The 19,760-nt window shown below is 34.4% G+C and overlaps 1 protein-coding gene across 1 annotated transcript in view; it reads right to left on the reverse strand.

Moving 5' to 3' along the window:
* Positions 1 to 10,300: 10,300 nt before the first annotated feature.
* Positions 10,301 to 19,760, reverse strand: part of LOC141461627 (uncharacterized) — a 34,413-nt gene continuing 24,953 nt past the window's right edge. The window contains exons 2-3 of the mRNA XM_074142801.1: positions 13,668 to 13,977; positions 10,301 to 11,751 (exon numbers count right to left, since the gene is read on the reverse strand). Of these exons, the coding sequence (XP_073998902.1) occupies positions 11,288 to 11,751; positions 13,668 to 13,977 (774 nt within the window). The 3' untranslated portion in view covers positions 10,301 to 11,287. The remainder of the gene's footprint in view (positions 11,752 to 13,667; positions 13,978 to 19,760) is intronic.

The raw sequence follows: 19,760 nt of genomic DNA on the forward strand, positions 1-19,760 counted from the left end.
CAAATTTTCTTTAAAATATTGTACAAATTCTCGATTATATGAGAAAATTAATTTTTAACAATGCTAACTTAATAGATTTCAAGCTTTTCTTGAACATCCTTAAGAAGTCAAAAATGTGGATTCAGCATTAAAAATATTTTACGATTTTTGTTTACGTTAAAAACGCTTAAAACATTATTATCATCTCCAGTCTGGAAATGAAAGTTGAATTATGTTATTTTACTTTAGTTCGCTATTCTCTACGCAAATAGGTAACAAATAAATATTTTTTTTAGAGTGAATCTTTTTATTATTTAATTTTCTGATATCCGATCCACATGCCCGTACTTACATTATTGGGACACGGTTTTACTCTCATTTTCAGACTGAAAATGAACTTATGATTGTTCTAAACGTTTCCTATATACCAAAATAAATAAATTAAATAAACATAACGTAAAATATGATTTTGAGTCGTACTACTATAATTGATTTCGTTCAAATTTGGACTGCTTTTATTACTTGAATATTTTATAGGCGGTGGAACTATCACTTGGTCTGAAGACACTAGGAGAGCATAATTTTCGGTTGAGTGATTTCAACTGTAACCTCAGTATCAGGAGCGACATTAGTTTTAAAAAGGAACTCTACTATTCTATATCCGTGGTTAAAAATATTTATATCTCCTTCATATCCCTCTGTAAAAGGGAATCTTCTTGCCGTCCTGATACTTTCGGAAATTAACACAGCCCGGTAGGATAGTTGTATAAGGGTTGATCGTCAAAAAAGTGCATGAAAAAGTTGTAACGTTGTAAAACACCCAACTTTGACAATTTTTTTTTCTCTTTTTCTATAAAAGGTACAATTCCCAAAATGTTCTTTAAAATATAGGGTAAATCCTCCTTTATAATTGTAAATTTTTTTTTTTGCAACAACCTAGATTTGTTAGATTTTGAGAAAAAAATTGCCGAAAATGAGCAAAAATGGCATTTTCAAAAATTGTTTTTGTTGTTGTTGTTACCTTTTTTGTAAACAACATAGCGCCTAAACGCGTGAACCGATTTTCATGAATAGGGGGGGTCATTCGATTCGGAATTTCATGAAAAAGGGCCTTTTGTGGATCTCAATGCTGTACATTATATGGAAGAGGAGTTAGCCACATTTAAGTAAGGCCCCTTACTAAAACCATTATTTTACTATTAACTCTGCAAATCTTAGCCCGATTTTTGACACAATTTGGCACAATAAAGGTGTTAGGACTTGTCTACTTTAACGTTAAAGCGCGATCCTCCTCTTACACCATACTAAAGGAAAGTATTGCAGTCATTTCAGAATATCGACGCATGAACTGATTTTCATGAATGAAGTGTAAATTGAAATCACATGTGGATCAAGTTAAAGAGTTACAGAAAACTAAAATTTTGGAGCTTTTTAAATTCTTTCAAATCTCAAACATAACTCTATTCATATTGTTCAGATTTCAATGAAATCTTTACCGAATTGTAGAGAAAGATTTGCTCTATAACTGGTACAAAATTGCCATGTTCCAGTGATTATAGTTGATGAGATATAGGATGTTAAGTTTTGGAGCTTTTTAAATTCTTTCAAATCTCAAACATAACTCTATTCATATTGTTCAGATTTCAATGAAATCTTTACCGAATTGTAGAGAAAAGTTAGCACTATAACTGGTACAAATTTCAATGTTTTAGTTATAATAGGTAATGAGATATAGAAGGCAGGATTTTGGTGGTTTTCAAATTCGTTCAAAATTCTGGTACAAATTTCTAGCTTTAACTCATTCATTTTTTAACAGCATGATCTCTTTTCATAGGCTGCTGATACAGGCCGAAAAAATATATCTCTAAGTACAAGGGGGAAGACTTAGTTGGTAAATATACGCAGTCTTTTGTTACATGCTAGCACTTGTAGGTCTCACACGTACCAATTAAGGTTAGCTCAAATTAAAATGAATTTTTTAAAAGAAAATTGTCAAATTAATTGACATTATTATAGGAGAAAGGAATGCGTAAATAAAGTAATAAGAAGTTTAAATCCATGGAATTCAAAAGTCCAAACTGTGAGCAAGATGTATGTAATTACTTTTAAAGATAATAATTTTTCAAAGAAGGAAAAAAAAAAAATTATGATACAGCAGTGGTAGGAGTTAAGGCCGAGGAATCATGCAGAACTGGCACTGAAGCAAAATGAAAAAGTAATGAACTCGCGACCTTGAAATAGTGGGAGCTATGCCTCGTCCAAGCAGTTTAAATAGTACTATATACATGTGAATCTGGTCGAACAAACAATTGTTGAGTGTATATGTATACAATTCCTGTCATCTCCGTGATTCATTGCCCCACATTTATCATCTATCGGACGCAAAGCAATTTATTCATTGGCTTTTTAATCTATCCGCACAAGATTTTGGCTCGCAATCGTACGGATTTTTAGGATCAACGTAAAAAATGAAAAAAGAAAGCAAAAATTCACAAGCTGTGATTTGATATTTCTTTTAGGGGTTAACCGAGGAGTTCATAAGTTTTTAAGCAAATCGATCCACTTGAATTGCCATTTTACTGTATCGATAGTGCAAGTTATTTTCGATTTTCTTAAATAAAAAGCATCACTGATCTTTAAACATTGTACTGTTCAGAAATTCTATGTTGATTCTTTAATTTAGAAGAACATTTCTCCAAGGCAAATATTATTGTTTTGACATTGATTTTGAAGGAATTTTCTAGGATGTCACCGCCCTCAAAATTACTATTTTGAGTTGCAGTAAATCTTGATAACAGAGCAGCTAAATAGGATTTACTAAAATTCAAATACGACAAACCGTCTGTTTGAAGCAAGTTAAGATTGGATTGAATATAGCTTTTATGAAACTTACAATTATTAGCTGTCTACGAATATCTAGTTTTTAAATTCATCAAGATTTCGTTGAAATATATTTGAATTTTTCACTGTCTTCAGCTTCTAAAAACCGTGTAGTTTTCAACGATCTGAAACTTCATTGCTAGCAAACAGCTCCCAGATAAATGGAAGACAGCAAAAATGTTCATGAATCGCAATCCACATACTTTTATTGAATTGGGTCAAGACTACCATCTTTGGCCACGAATATATAATTATTTTTTTTCTCAATTAAATTAAGATTATAACATCTTTATCCATTATTTTCAGAAAATAAAAGTTTCTTTACCTTACTAACTTACTAACAGAATGTAAATCTATTTTTGCAACCCGTAGGAGGTAATGGATTAGCCACTTTTTCAGGGATCTTGGCCTCCCTGCGGGTAATCCCAGCCTAACAACACAAACAATATCAATACATATAACAATCTCACACATAATATATGTAGGCCCCGCAGGTGATAGTTGATATTTGTACACTATTTGAGTTTACGCAAACCCACCGGGTTATACTCTAGCTCAGCCTACTTACAAAGTGTTATATGATCTTTGCGGAAGTTACTGAAGTGTTATTTGTCGAAGACTGTGCATCTGATTGTGAGGGCATTGTGTTCTTGTTGCAAAACCTGGCACAAGACGTTGTATCTTTTTTTAAAAGAGATAGAGAAAGGAATATTGTTTAGATTCCAGAAAGTGAATATCCCAATCTGCTAATTCCACTTTTTTCTTGGAGCTCCCTAGAGAAACTGGGTAGTTAGTTACCAGGTATGGAAGCAGTAGGGCATGATTTGCATCTGGGAGTACGAGGGTCGTTTGAAAAGTCCGTGCAAAAATAAAAACTACTTAATTTTTTGGGGTAAACCTTTTTTATTTTTCAACATAGTCTCCTTTTAGGCTTATACACTTCGTCCAACGCTGCTCTAGTTTGTTGATCCCTTCCGAATAATAGGATTTGTCCAAGTCTGAAAAATAGCCATTCGTTTCTGCAATCACCTCCTCGTTTTAATAAAATCTTTTTCCCGCCAGCCATTTCTTCATATTGGGGAACAAATAATAGTCCGAGGAAGCCAAGTCTGGAGAATAGGGGGGATGTGAAACGAGTTGGAACCCTATTTCCATTAATTTTGCGACCACAACTGCTGAGGTGTGAGCTGGTGCGTTGTCGTGATGGAAAAGGACTTTTTTGTGGGCAAATCGTGGGCGTTTTTCTTGCAGCTCGGTTTTCAAACGGTCCAATAACGATGAATAATATGCACCTGTAATAGTTTTACCCTTTTCCAGATAGTCGATGAGGATTATTCCTTGCGAATCCCAAAAGACAGTCGCCATAATCTTTCCGGCCGAAGGAACGGTCTTCGCCTTTTTTGGCGCAGATTCCCCCATGGTAACCCATTGTTTAGATTGTTCTTTGGTCTCAAGAGTGTAGTGATGTATCCATGTTTCATCCACAATGACGAAACGACGCTTAAAGTCCTGCGGATTCTTCTGGAACAGCTGCAAACCGTCCTTGCAACACTTCACACGATTTCGTTTTTGGTCAAGCGTAAGCAATCGCGGCACCCATCTTGCGGATAGCTTTGTCATGTCCAAATGTTGATGCAAAATATTATGTACCCGTTCATTCGAGATGCCCACAGCACTAGCAATCTCACGCACCTTCACTCTTCTGTCATCCATCACCATATCATGGATTTTATCAATGATTTCTGGAGTAGTAACCTCAACAGGGCGTCCAGAACGTTCAGCGTCACTTGTGCCCATATGGCCACTCCGAAAATTTTGAAACCACTTATAAACTGTTCTAATCGAAAGTGCAGAGTCACCATAATGTTTATCAAGCTTCTCTTTAGTCTCCTGAGGCGTTTTGCCATTCATAAAGTAGTGTTTAATCAACACACGAAATTCTTTTTCGTCCATTTTTTGAAAATCACTCGACTTCCTCGATTCAAACTAATGCCAAACACAAAGAAATAGACCGATCTGGCTGAAACTTGGTGTGTGTTCTTCCAAGAGATGCTACTAACTAAACATAACCTCGATACGCGCCACTGGTGCTATCTCTCTGACTTTGCCCGGACTTTTCAAACGACCCTCGTAGTTATCCCTTACACCCCAGTTACCCTTTCTCGACATTCCCTAGAGAACTTGGGTAAAATTGTTAAATCATTAAAAATAAATAAATAAATAAAACAAAATTGGTATATTTTGAAAATAGTACAAAATAGTTCACTAAAATTAAACAAGGAAATATTCTATCAAGTAGAACGCGTACAAAATACTCGTATATACATAAATGTATACATTATAAATCACTAACTCCAAACTAATTAACTTGTATTTTATTATTATTTCTTAAACAGATAATAATTTGTTTCATTGTAATTAGAAAATATTTAATTGGATTAATACAAAAAAAAAACTTTTATCACATACATCAAGATCATATTGTTCTAACTTAAAACAAAATTGGTAAAAATTAAATAAAAACAAAATCCTGCGTGAAATACAAATTTAGATTGCAATTTAAAAGCGCTTAATTTCGTAATATTAGTTGATTTCAAGTTGATCTTTTTGAAAATTCTTCGTAACAAATAAGAAGGTTACAATTTAAAAAAAAGAAAAAAAGAATCATATATCACATACAGTTTAAATTTCAGTCAATTCTTTAATTAAGGAAATAAGCATATTGCCAATTTTTTTAAATATTAGAACAGGTATGAAATTTATTAAACAACTATATTACCTTCTTCTTTATTCTTTCAACCAATCAACTGTTATCTTTTAATAATCGCTAATTTCTTAGACAAATATTTAATATCTGGTAGAATCAAAAGAGTATCGCTATTTCTTTATATCTTGAAACTCTTTCATAAATGGGACTCGATCATTTTTTAAAGATTTTAATTTTCTGGATGTTTTCTTTTACGAAATATTTACTTCTTACCATTTCTAAAAATTATTTTACCTAGTTAATTTTTGCGACTAAAATGTTAAACTCGTTTTCTGCACGTTAAACGGGTAAGAAAACTTCGGTATACTTACTATTATCATCTATCACAGCCATGATGCCTGACAAAAACAAAAATCCTAACGTACCGACATTTATAATCAAATGTGTTTCTTGTAATTTCTTATTAAAACGAAATTTTACTACTAAATTAAAAAACAAAAAAAAATTAAAATAAAGTAGAGATGGGAAAATTACAATATAACAGTGAAATTGTATTACTTTATGTGGTACCACTTGGTAACTAATTTTCGTTTTAATAAACACAGTATTTGTAAAATGGTTATATATATCTAAGAAAGAAGAAGCAAAATAGAAGTATATGGTGGGAGATTTATGTTTTCGGCTAGTAGAATGGAGACCGGAGAATGTGAAGCTAGCTTTGTAAAGAGGTAGTACAAATTTTTATTTTTCAGTTTAAAAAAATCCAGAATTAAGTTTCAGATTTTTTGAAATCTTTTTAGCGTTAAGCAAAACCTTTTACAACTGTTATAAGCGATGATTCATTAAACTGCTCGTTTTCCCAAAATGTTATTTGCAACTCTTTTGTATAGATCAAGTTTTCGCTGCTTTATCAAACAGTTTTTAAGTTAAGTTGGACAACCTTGAGACTTAACTCTGATTATTTTTCTATTTATCCTCGTACTAAATCTGGAAAACTTAAATAGAATACTTCACTTAGAAGTTGGAGAAAATTAAAAGCAAATAATAAATTTAGTTGCTCTATACTGATTGATTTGTTTTCAATGTTTCCATAGAATTTAGACACTAAAATACAGATATCCCACTAGTTCAGTTAGAACTGTCCATCCACCCATCAATTTGACTTGATCGCAGTTTCAAAGCTCCATAGAAGCCTCTTTTAAAGGCAAAGAAGATCTTTTTTTTTGGCTACCAATTTTAATTAGGATATCTGAGCAGTACCAAAACTAGCCTTGGATTGATTTCATAGCACTTGACAGCCCCCAAAGCTGCGAGATTGCCTGAGAAGTCCCGGAAATTGGTTGCGTAATTAGGATACGATTAAGTTATAAATTAACTGCTCTTTTTGGTATAGCTACATCGAGGAAACCCGAAAGAAATGGGGGCCGGAGTGTTTGAGGTTCTCGGACCCCTTTTGGAATATTTCACCACCTTTCAGATGGAAATTCAAGCAATAGAAAGATCCTTTCAGTTTAACCTGAACAGGGAATACTGAAATCAGAAGATTGTCTACCTTTCCAGGTCAACATTTCCAAGTGCAGAGCTCTTACAGCTCGAAAATTGGTTCAGAAATGCTTTTTCGGCAAACTCAATTCAAAGAGAGTGTGAAAAATAAATTTACCTCATTTTGTGTTCATCCACAAAATCCACTCTTAAGGGGACCAAACTCTTTTTTGGTGTAAGGGGCACTAGTGAAAGTCTGAAGAACCACGCTCTGGATCAACCAACCAAAGGCAAAGAGCTCTGCCTGGGCAATTAAAAACTGAAAGAGATCTGAAGTTCCTCAAACTGAGTTGAAATCGTCTGCTCATAATGACTAGGTTTTTTATGGGACAATGTTGATGGAGTAAAACACTTGAAGAAGCTGGATATAAAACTTGATGGTACTGCAGATTCTGTTGTGAGATGCAGAAAACTTCCATTTGTCTGCATTAAACTAATATATAAGAAGTATAGGAAGTTACTAGTTGTTGGTGGAGAGCATACCCCAGCTAGATACTGAGATTTCTTTTTAGATAACTTAACCTGAAGAGGCTGCTGTGGAGTCTTAACTGGCACCAGTAAAAAGAGGCGTAATAGATCTAAGATAGGTCCGCTGTGCGTTATCCTCACGAATATCTGAGAGCAGTCGGAGTCATAAAGTCGGTTATACTCATCGCTTAACTGGAATTTTGAGTTTATCTCATTCATTTATGTCATCATAGTCAGTAAGCGTGTTTCAACCTGACGTTGAATGACCTGAATGTATTTTCCTCTAAATAAATAAATTTAATATATTCAAAGTGTCAAGAAACGTTATATAAGGGCTATCTGTAAATAGAGTTTAAACACTTTAAATTTCAAATAAGTTAAAATTTTGTATTTTGTTTTTGTGTTTAAACCGGTAAGCTCGACAGGTACCCAAAATTAATACTTGAATCTTTAAAATAGGAAAAAGTATTACGAGGTTTACTTTGTATTTACCAATTCTGAAATTTGATAAAAGCTACAAACAAATTACATTAACTTATAATAATAGAAACGTATAATCTAAGCAGTACAAATTAAAAATACTAAAAGAGAAGATACTAAAATATTTTCGTATTAGTTTTTAATACTGCTGGAGACTGAAATTCAGTTCGTGTTAAGTAGAAGAAACAATGGCAGTCAAGGGATGCACGATGGATTTAGATGAGTTTATTACCATCCCTTAGGATGCATTTTTTTTTCGCAAGAAGTAGTGCATTCCCAGACTGCAACAACTCATCTTCCATTTTAATTTAATTTCTTTTAACCAACCCTCCTGCGCAGGCTCTTCGCTTACTAAGTACACGAACTGTTTTTGAAAAAACAAAAAACTAACAAACGAATTAAAAATTACACACTTTATTTTATTTTTTTGCATTAACCAACTGGCCTTATTTTGAGGTGACCCAATGAAAATGACCGCATTTATTTCTTTAATAACAACAAAATTAACAAAAAAATCTTAGAAAAGTAGAAACATGGGAGATTATTTGTGGAATATTACATCCTTCTAATGATGACCGTTCTGGGCTTTACATTCTTCCAATCGTTTAACGAAGTTTTTGAATACTTTCTTCAGCATGGAAGCCGAAATTTTTGCGAATTCGGCTCTAATCCTCGATTTTAAATCCTCTAGATCACGGGGCTTGGTTTCATAAACACGACTTTTCAAATACCCCCACAGAAAAAAAATCTGGAACCGTCAAATCTGGCGAGCAAGGCGGCCAAGCGAAATCTGAAGAACGTGACAATAAACGAATTCCAAACGCAAGTGTAAGAGCGGCGGTGTGTGACAAGTTGCCCCGTCTTGCTGGAACTAGGTTCGATTCAAACGACGTTTGCGACGGAGTTAGGGGATGAGGAACAAGTTTAACATCTACCTGTACCTATCTCCATTGACGGTTCCGTCGAAAAAATACGGTCCGATAATTCCCCACGACGCTACACCGGCCCATACTGTAACTCGTTGGCTATGTAACAATTTTTCTGGAATGAATTGGGGATTACCACTTGCCCAGTACCGAAAGTATTTACCGATCCAGAGAGTTCGAAATGAGCTTCATCGCTCATTAAAAGATTATTTAAATCAATCTCACCATCGTCCAATTTCTATAACATGTTTTGGGCGAAAAGTAATCTCTGTCGGTAATCAGTTTCTTTCAACTCTTGAGTGATCATCAACTTATATGGATGGTGGTTCAAGTCTGAGGTTAGAATTCGACGCATAGATTCCATTGATAACTTTAAAGAAGCTGCGTGACGGCGAGCGGAACGAGTTGGACTAATTTTTATTGCTTGGCAAACTTTTCCGATGTTTTCCGGTGTACGAACTGTTCTTTTGGCACCTGGATGAATCTTATCAGTCATCTTGCCACTTTCACGGAAGTTTTCAACCCACCTGAGGATCGATTTTCGCGTAGGTACAGATTCATTACTTTTAACTTTGAACTGTTTACGAAACGCTCTATGAACTTTCACAACCGATTTATCTCGAAAATATGCTTCTACACAAAATGCTCGTTCTTTTGCAGTGTAACGTTCCATGATTACTAAAATGTTGATAACAGGAATCTCCCAGGTCTCTACTAACCATAGAGCGCGCGTTCGTCCCTGTAGCAGTGTTACCACCACAGTTATTCAAAAAAGAAATGTGGTCATTTTCACTGGGTCACCCTGTATTTACATTTTTTTGTTTTGTTGTATTTTAAATTTTATCTATCTTAAACTCGTTATTCAAAATTAATGATTTCAGGTAGTTCCTTTTATTTTATTTTTTAAATTTTTTAAAGAGAAGTTAAAAATAACGTTTAGAATTCGTTCAGTCCTGTTTCGTATTAGACAATATTGCTGCAAAATTTTGATAAAATAAGATTAATAGCAAAACAGAGTAGATAACAAAAGGGTGAGCTGTCGCGAACTGGTGATGTATGAACAAGTCAATAACAAATTTAATTAGTTCTTTATCGGCTCATTAAAAAAAAAAGTCACTGCAGTCTTTGGCTTGAGAGTATGTCTAGAGATTTTATTTTAATTTGAAGGGATAAATTTGCAGTATGGAGGCTGCTTTAAAGTTTTGAGATTTATAAAAACAAAATTAGCTAGATGTGTATTGATCGATGTATACAAACGTAATTGCGTTGCAGGGATATTTTGTGCTCTGACAAGCTAAGTTGGCAATAAGGTAATAAGTTAAGTCAATTTTAGTGGTAAGGTTAACCTGTGATCAGATTGACAGGAAAGAAAACGGCCTTCTAGTTCCTATGCGTTGTAATCGTTGGTATGGTATAAGAGACGTCTGGTACTTAGTGACCTTAGGTGGGAAGATGTGTGGTGAAAGAGACGAAATAGTGAATGTCAACTGTTCGGAGAGGTGGATGTGGTACGCGTAATGAGGTTGGGAAGACTGAGCTAGGCAGGGCATGTTGCGAGAATGGATGGCGGATCGATTCCCAGAAGATCGCTCGAGATGGAAATAGGCGGAAAGAGAGGAGTAGGCAGACCAAAGTTGAGATGGGAGGATGGTGTCATCAGTGAAGCAAGAAACCTGCTAAAGGTGAGAAATTGGAAAGCGGCTGCAAATGACCGGGAACTATGGAATTGGAGAGGCTAGGACCTACCAAGGGTTGTAACGCCAATTAGATAGATAGGTGGGAAGACCCAGAACCTGGGTACAACTGGTAGGCACCATAAGCCTCCTTTGGAGTAAAGAACACCACACATGCTCTAATTAGAGCAATGGAGTCAGTCCTGAAAAGAAAATAGGCAGCTAACGGGAGCTGATGCCTTAGAAGGCGATAATTGATGCAGAAATTCGAGTAGAAATTGAATAGACTCCAAAAAAAATCCGCAGAAGAAATTGCAGTGCCACCATTTAAGCCACCTACCAGAAGAGCTAAGTACCTTCTACAAAAATCTCTGACGTAGTCTCAATCCTAAAGATCTTAATTGCTTAACAAAGGAATTATTGGGAGCCTTACAGAAAACTCGTTCTTGCATGATCATATAAAGTCACCTGTCGCCTGCTAGGGAAACCCAAAGTTTCATTATTAACGTCGACGGATTTTCACTCAAACATAATCGAAGACAACTATATAATAACTACTTACAAACTGTATAAACATTCAGTGGTAATCCAATAATTTATTTACAAAGACGGATAAAAAGTTTTTTTTTAATTTAAAAAGGTGCATCAATCCAGGCAGCACCATTGAGATCTGTTAATATATCAGAAAGATACGTAGAACCACTTAACCCGAAATCAGGATTACCATTTTTTAGATCAATAAATGGATCTAGATCTTCAGTTGGCATTATACAATCCACATTATCTAAATCAACTCTAAAATCCGATGGCATATACAATAAATCGGTTAATGATTCTAATTCGGCCAATGATGGTGTCTCTGTTGATCTACTTTGACTTGTACAATCATTATCGTTTAATCTTTTTGCAGAAGATGTTATTACAGGACTTGTTGGCTCCGTTTTAAAGGTACTCAGTGCTGGTAGGCGTACTTTTGGCTGTAGTACTTTTATCCGTTTTGGTTCGTCGTAGAGTGTGGCGTTTTCTGGTGATTCTGGGCCGGTCGATGGTGAGGATGGCACGTTTATTGTTGACTTTCGCCGTTCTGATTTCTTACCTGCAATATTATTTAAAACAAATAAAAATGAAATTACCTTTAATATATTATTCAAAACGAGCCACATATCGCAAAGATATTCGTGTTATTTCCTAACTTTCCTGGACCTATTTAACGCTGTTTGTTTTATTTGAAGGAAGAGCAAATCTATGGGTAGTTGACTGGACTTAAACCTGAGACCTGGGAGTCAAATGCATTTAACATTAAGCTAGAACCTCAATTTAGCGAAAATTTTTAACAAAATAATCAAAAAATACTCAAGTAATTAGAAGTAAACAACATGTTGCACAAATAAACATCAAATACATCTACTAAATGTAGCGTAGATTACATTCAGTCAATGAATGATGTATTAACGTCAAAAAGTCTCTAAAATACATTAGCTTTGTAAAAAACAAGAGTATATTTTATGAATACAGTACAACCTCGATTAACCGGGCTGACCTGCGGCTATAGCCACCCCGGAAAACTGAAATCCCAGGTAAACCGAATACACAGTATTACAGAGTACATTTGTACCTATGAATGTACATATGTATATAAGTATGTATGTATTATACGGGTGCATAGGTAGACTCATCAGTAAGATGCCTATGTGAAAATATGTAAATTAAAAAAAACCGTTTCGTACCAAACCCCTATTTTAGACGGCAGTCCTTTTTTCAGTACCAATTGCACCATATTTTGGGTTTTTACAGACATACATAATGACCCTACAAGAAAATCAGGTATATTAGAGTTGCTGCCACGCCTACAATTATGTTACATCGGTGGACAACAAATTTTCCTATCGCCACCGAAAATTAACTTTTGTTTCGGCGCCCATCCAGGTGTCTTATGATGACTCAAAATGATCCCGGTTAATCCGAATCCCGGTTAACCGAGGGTCGGTTAATCGAGGTTGTACTATATTTAGTTCAGAATAAATTAAAAGCTACTGGTTGTCTAATCAAGAATGAGGTGTTTAGTGCATATCCGTTTCTCGTACCCTACTGACGGGGTTCTACAAAGAGAAAAGTGTACTTGGAAAACGTTTGCATCGATTATGATACGAAGAATGAGACATTAGAATTGGAGTCTTCACCGTTAACACAAAATCCAAAGTAGACTTCTCGACTTACATCCGGAATAGTTTAGATCTGATTTCCGCTACTCCAGTCTCAATGCCCGTAGTGGGTTCTTACGACGAATTAAAGCTATCAGTTGGTTTCTCATTCACTGTAACTTGAATGGAAGACTGAATAGTAAGATGGAAAAGAGCAACCATCTATTGCCTGAGTATCCAGTTACCTAACTACCAGTTGGAATAAATAGCACCACGTTTAGCGTAAATACAGACAAGTTATTTGCAAAAACATGGGAAACTCTTCTTTAGTACAAGGAGGTACTAAACTCTTCTTCCCCGCCATCTTTAAGGATGTTAATGATTTTTTTCCCCAGGTACTTCTCTTTAAAAACAGCGAAAAAGACCGCTCCGTGGGTGTACAGGATGAGCGCAGGAACAGAAAAGTTTTTAAAATTGCTCTTGGGAGAAAAAATATTATTGTAGGAAATTGTCAAAGAGATGGAGACTTTCTAATGTCTTCCAAAATACTAATTGGATTTGTAGACCAGCATTCCTGCTTTGCTTACACGGAGTATATATGCATTTGTATAAATGTATTCCTGATGTTATAGCCAGCAATCAAAAAGAACAAACTGACGTAAAATAATCGGAAGTTTCAATGATAACTCATTATTCACGCAAGCATCATTTTCTGCTGTTAGCCAGATTGAAGTGGCTGTGGGATTCCCAAGCGGTCAGTCCACTATGTGACTCATATGAACAGTTCGACTGAACGGGATACTTTAAACTAAAAGTAACGTATTTTTTTTTTTTCTGAGTAAAATTACTACGTAAAATTTCAATTACTTACGTTTGGGATTATTATTATTTGAATCCTTATTCCTTCCTCTGGACAATGATTCCTTCGTTGTCCTTTTTCTCGGCCGATACTTATAATCTGGATACTGTCTTAAATGCATTATTCTTAAACGTTCAGCTTCTTCGACAAATGGTGCTCTTTCTTCATCTGACAATGTTTTCCATACACGTCCTAAATGTTTAGAGATTTCTGCATTGTGTAAATCTGGTTGCCTTGAACAGATTTTACGCCTTTCTAGCTGAGACCATACCATAAAAGCGTTCATTGGCCTTTTTATGTGATTTGGATTATTCTTTTTGGTCTGCAAAAAAGAAAAAGAAAACTTTATAATCAAATTGTAGTAAGAAACTAATTTTTTGGAGTTTTCTGTAGTTACCAACAGTTATGAGGATGTAGTTGAACATGTTAACCTATAGAAAGCAATGAATTTGCCGAAACGTTAGTATAAAACAAATAATTGGTCTACAAAATTTTACTGACCGCTCCTCAAAATCGCCAAGGATAATCTATTAACAACGGTCGAACCACTAAACCACCATTCTAATAATACAAAAATGGTTAGAACCATACAGTTCGCTGGAAGTAAATTTAGAAGAGTGACTAAAGTATTTGCTCGTCCGGAAATTCCTCTAAAGTGAATGTTAAAAAATTAAAGTTTCTTGCAGAAGTATTAAAACTAAAACAAATTAGATTACTAAAAAGTTATAGATAAACTGAAACCTAGGACCTCAAAATCTTATTTCAAAGTTACAATGCTAAACCGGTTATTGTTCTATTTACTGAAAATCCATGGATTTGTGTTTGGCTTGGATTTATACCTGAGAGATAATAAAGAATTTGCAGAAAGATCTAGAGAATAGATGATATTCTCATAAAAGAACTTTAATAATATATTTTATTATTTAGTTTTTTACTTATACTCTATTTACCGTTGTTAGAAAGAAACCACATCGATCATTTTTTCACGGTTTTCAATAACTGCAAGTTTCAAAGTGCAGTTTTCCACTGAAAATGCGAATTTGGGTGCCTAAAAAAATGAGAAAATTGTAGCCTATAGTACACGGAAATGTGTCTGCATTACTATTTCTACTATTTAGGCAATCGTATTAATTAAAGCGAACATTTATAGCTCAATTTAACCTTTTCGAATTCACCTAAAAATCTTCTTCTTTTTTTACCTTAAAATGCAGCCTAAATACAATTAATGAAATCCAAATTATACAGGGTGAACCAGTAAGTATTGTCAATAGGCCTACTGTGTGTAGTACATCTAAAGTGGAGTTCAATGACGTATTGGCCAACTTCATATTTTCCTCTGTTCTTGAGTGACGTCACTTTAAAGTTTTTTTTTTAAAATCATTACTTTTTTCCAATAAAAATGTTATTACTCAGAAAGTTTTAGTCCAAATTCGATTCTGATGACACGGTTAGAAAGACAGATAAATTTCCTAAAAATTGACACCATTTTGAAGCATAAATTATTCTCCAAACAGCCTCAATCTTCCTCCTGGATGCTGGAAAAATAAAAGTAATCGAAATTTTAGAAGAAAACTCATTAGGCTCTTATGTGATCATTATCAGACCTAGGTGCTGGCACTTTTTACAAAAGTTTCCTTGTCTAATGGGCTTTCAAACGGTATATCATTTTCCAGGATTCCTTTTATCTTCGTATGAGAAATTGCGTTTGTTTTGCAAGAAAACGTGTTCACGAGCATACAGCAGTGATATTGTATTGTGTTGTTTAATTCATTAAACTCTTGTGGATGGAGCTGTAGTCAATTTTTAAAGTAGATTGTCTTAAAATAAGGTAGTCTAAGGTTACTTATTGCACATTAAAAAATCTAAACAGAAATATTTGACAAAATGTTAGAAAATATTTTAAACAAGTGCTATTTTTATAATCGTAGGCTAATTTGCTTAGTTTCAAAATCTAACATTTTGTCAAATATTTCAAATACAATATCACTGCTGTATGCTCGTGAACACGTTTTCTTGCAAAACAAACGTAATTTCTCATACGAAGATAAAAGGAATCCTGGGAAATGATATACCGTTTAAAAGCCCATTAGACAAGGAAACTTTTGTAAAAAGTGCCAGCACCTAGGTCTGAAAATGATCACATAAGAGCCTAATGAGTTTTCTTCTAAAATTTCGATTACTTTTATTTTCCTAGGTTCCGGTGGAAGATTAAGGGAGTTTGGAGAATAATTTATGCTTTAAAATGGTATCAATTTTTAGAAAATTTATCTGTCTTTCTAACCGTGTCATCAGAATCGAATTCGGACTAAAACTTTCTGAGTAATAACATTTTTATTGGAAAAAAGTAATGATTTTAGAAAAAAACTTTAAAGTGACGTCACTCAAGAACAGAGGAAAATACGAAGTTGGCCAATACGTCATTGAACTCCACTTTAGATGTACTTACACGCAGTAGGCCTATTGACAATACTTACTGGTTCACCCTGTATACTTAGTTTAATAACTAACTTTTAATCAGACTTGAAAAATAAACTACATCTATACGTGTCTTCAATATCCTTGAATTTGAGAGCGGTGACCCCGTGTGTATTTTCTATACACAGACTTTAAATTGATTGCAATTTTATTTAAACCTAAAATTCTTCTTTGAAATTTTTGTGTAGGCTGAAATTAAGAACTTAGACAAATGGAAAGACAGCATGATACATGTTTGGTTATGCTCTGTAATCAGTTAATTAAATTCCTGATTAGTTACCAGTGAATTTGGAAGATCTACCCAGGCTATAAGATATAAAAATAAGATCTATTTTTTGTGGGTATCTAGGGGTCGCTGGTTTGCATTTTTCCTCATAAATTCAGTTTCAAATTTTGTTGAAATTTTATAGAAAAATTGGGGAAGAGTTATATGTTTGAGGATTAGTTTACGAGAAAGTGGTACATGTATCTGTCTCAACTGATTTTGTTTTTAATTAAAAACTAAATATATAGAAATGTATTTAAAGTTGAATAAATAATATATAAGAAATGTATTGAATTAGTAATGGAGCAAGCAGTTTCCGCGTGGAGCAGCTGAGCGACCTTGGAGCTGTGACGCAACGCCAGTTGCCCGCTGACTAATGCACGCTCTACGCTCAGACATCGTTCGTTCGTACAGCTCTAGTTTCACCTTACTACAAATCTAAGAACCGCACAACTTATTATCTTTTTTTTTTTTATAAATGACGCATATATTAATTATCTTTTTATGAAACTATATTACACTATCTTTATTCAAGAGTAAGTAGCCTTTTAAATATATTAACCGTCACTGCAGAATCTTTAAAGAGAAAATTTAAACTTGTAAGTGTTCGCGAACTTGTCTAAATTTTCTGGAAATTGAGTTCTTCTTGTTTTTCTGAAAAAAACTGTATATTCCAAAATAATTTTCATTAAATTTTCTACAAACACCGTGTGCCCATGGAAATAGCGTGGTTTTTGGCCTATCTGCATCCATTTTGGGAGTCCATGGGTAGAAATCATCGAATGGCTTCCTCCAGTTTGAACTAGATGCGACAAATGTCTGATTATAGACAATTTTAATATTGTCTAGTGGTCATGAGCGTGGCTTTGTAAGTGGGAGATCCCCCCCCAGTTAGAATTCCGCGTTTGACTACTTTTTTATTTGTTAGAGAAAATTGTTTATAGTAAAGTATGAGCTGACACCTAATTGGTAGTTGGACGTTAAGCCCCGCCTGAAAAAAATAGGCAATTACTTTACCACAAACGATTATCGTGTAGCACTTTCAGAAATTTAATGCCTGAAAAAGCCTTTTTAAAATATTTCTGGCCATATTAATTTTTAGATTGACTTTATACCGTAAAAGTTCAGACAAAGATCTTTAATTTATTATACAGGCATTTAAAACGCACCAATCGCTAATAACTCTTTAGGAAAGCGGAATTCCGAAAAAAAAAACCCACGAAGTAAACTACAATATATGTTTTTTTGGGTCTAGTTTTCAAATTTTCCACCCCCGATGCTGTATCTTCATTTTTGGCAAAGTTACGGCCAAAAACCCGATTGGGGTTACATAAGGACCACTGGTTTTGACAGTGATTATGAAAATTAAATAAAAAAAAACTGTGAAAAATGCCTTTAAACCTGTTTCGATATCCCTAATATTTGTCGAGATATTTAAGATCAAAGTTACAATTTTATCTATTCGTGAACGGTTTTCAATATTAATTTTCCACCAGAAATACACGTTTTTGGAGATCCTCTGACTGCCAAAAAATGTTATTCGTGACGCAAAGAACAATAATAATATGTAATTGAAGATTTTAAAGAATGTAGTGTAATGTAATGGTTATGGGTGAATCAGGATAAATTTGTTATATCATCAAATAAAAGCAATCATAACATCATTTTAATGTACTCCGTTTGCGAGACCTCTTAAGCTACGTATGATTGCGGTAAGAATACCTTGCCATGGAGGGGCGGATGTTGGTCTAGTGGTCAAGAGCGTGGTTTTGTAAGTGGAAGATTCCCAGTTCGAATCCCGCGTATGCAGTCATTCTTATTACTTAAAAAATCATAATACTTTTTTTAATAAAGTGTAGTCATACGCGGGATTCGAACTTGGGATCTCCCACTTACAAGACCATTTATTTTGTTTTTGTAAGAACTGTGGCAGTATGAGAGCTAAATTTTGATCAAAGATGTTTTTATCGTAGTTAATTCATTATCCATTTTATAAAAGTTTTCGTTTCAACACAGCTGTATAACTTTAAAAAATTTCTCTTATTTTGGATGATCTTCGTACTGAGAAATGCGTGAGCTCTTTAGAACTTAGCTCTCTTCTGTAGAGATTAGATCACAGAATGAAATAAAACATTCTTGAACTGAGAATGCACATTGCAAATGTATAAATTTCTTTGATTTTAAAGGTTGTGCCAACAGAAAGTTGTAGGGCCGTTTGGTCAGAATTAAAAAATTATATTCATAAAAAGTGGTTTTATTAGTAGATTTAGTTTTCTACAAAATTTCTTCAATTTCCCACATAATCGCCGTTCACTTTTCAGCATTTTTCTGTACCGCTGCACCATCTTCTTTAACCCCGTCTGTATATAGCAGCTCTCTGCTTGAACCAGTTGACAATTGTATAGACAGTGGTGCGTCCAAGAAGGGGAAATTCATAAACCAGGGCACTAATCAGATCAGATGGAAGTTTTTGGTCTACTTAATAAACGATTTCATCGGTCTGAATACTGGGCCTGCCATTCTGCTCTTAACCATGGACATAATGTTCGTCCATTTCTGCATATAACCTTTCCTTCACACACTACTGCAGACCCATAAACTAGCCACAACTCCCGGATGAATTTCTCTGCAGCTTAAGATCACTTTGCAACCCAAAAAACTAATAATACCGCTCACTTCACAGCTGGCAGGAACAACGATTATCGCGGAAATTGTTGTCTGCTAGCACGGACAGCCAAAAACGACTTCTGAATCAAAAGTAAAACTGCTTTGGGAACTTGGCGCTGCATAAGTTTAATTGTTTTTCGACGCGACAATATTTTAAGTATTAACAAACATCCCTTACTTTATGTCTCGTAGTTCGTACAACTTTTTTGCACTTATAGAGCTACCAGTTCTAGAAACTAATTCAGATATCCTCTAGCTCTGGGCGATAAAACTACGATCTAACACAGAAAAACTTTCTTTTACTTCCTGTGTCTTTAAATCATTACTATCGCTGCAATAGCAACATCGCTCTGGTTTCATAACACAATGGAAGACAAGCTTCAATGACATTGCAATTTTTTATATTCATTTCTTAATTGTAAATTATTTACGTGATTTAATCTTGACATTTAGTGGTGATTCGTATAAATGTTGTTAGGCTAGACTGTAAAATGCCATTTCACTAAGAAATTAAGCTTACTATGTATTTAATAAATTAATCAAAATTACGACGTCGGACTTCCATATTAGAAGAGAAGTGTCTTTTCATTGTTCCTATCGTTCACCACAAACTTGTTTTTTAATCAAACCAATATTCCAATCTCGCATGTCTTAAAAAAAATCTAATAGTTCTAAATATATCTCTACCAGAAGTTGTA

The sequence above is a fragment of the Rhodnius prolixus genome, unplaced genomic scaffold (genome assembly GCF_049639745.1).
Source record: "Rhodnius prolixus isolate KJV_2025 unplaced genomic scaffold, Rpr scaffold_12, whole genome shotgun sequence".
Lineage (NCBI taxonomy): Eukaryota > Metazoa > Arthropoda > Insecta > Hemiptera > Reduviidae > Rhodnius > Rhodnius prolixus.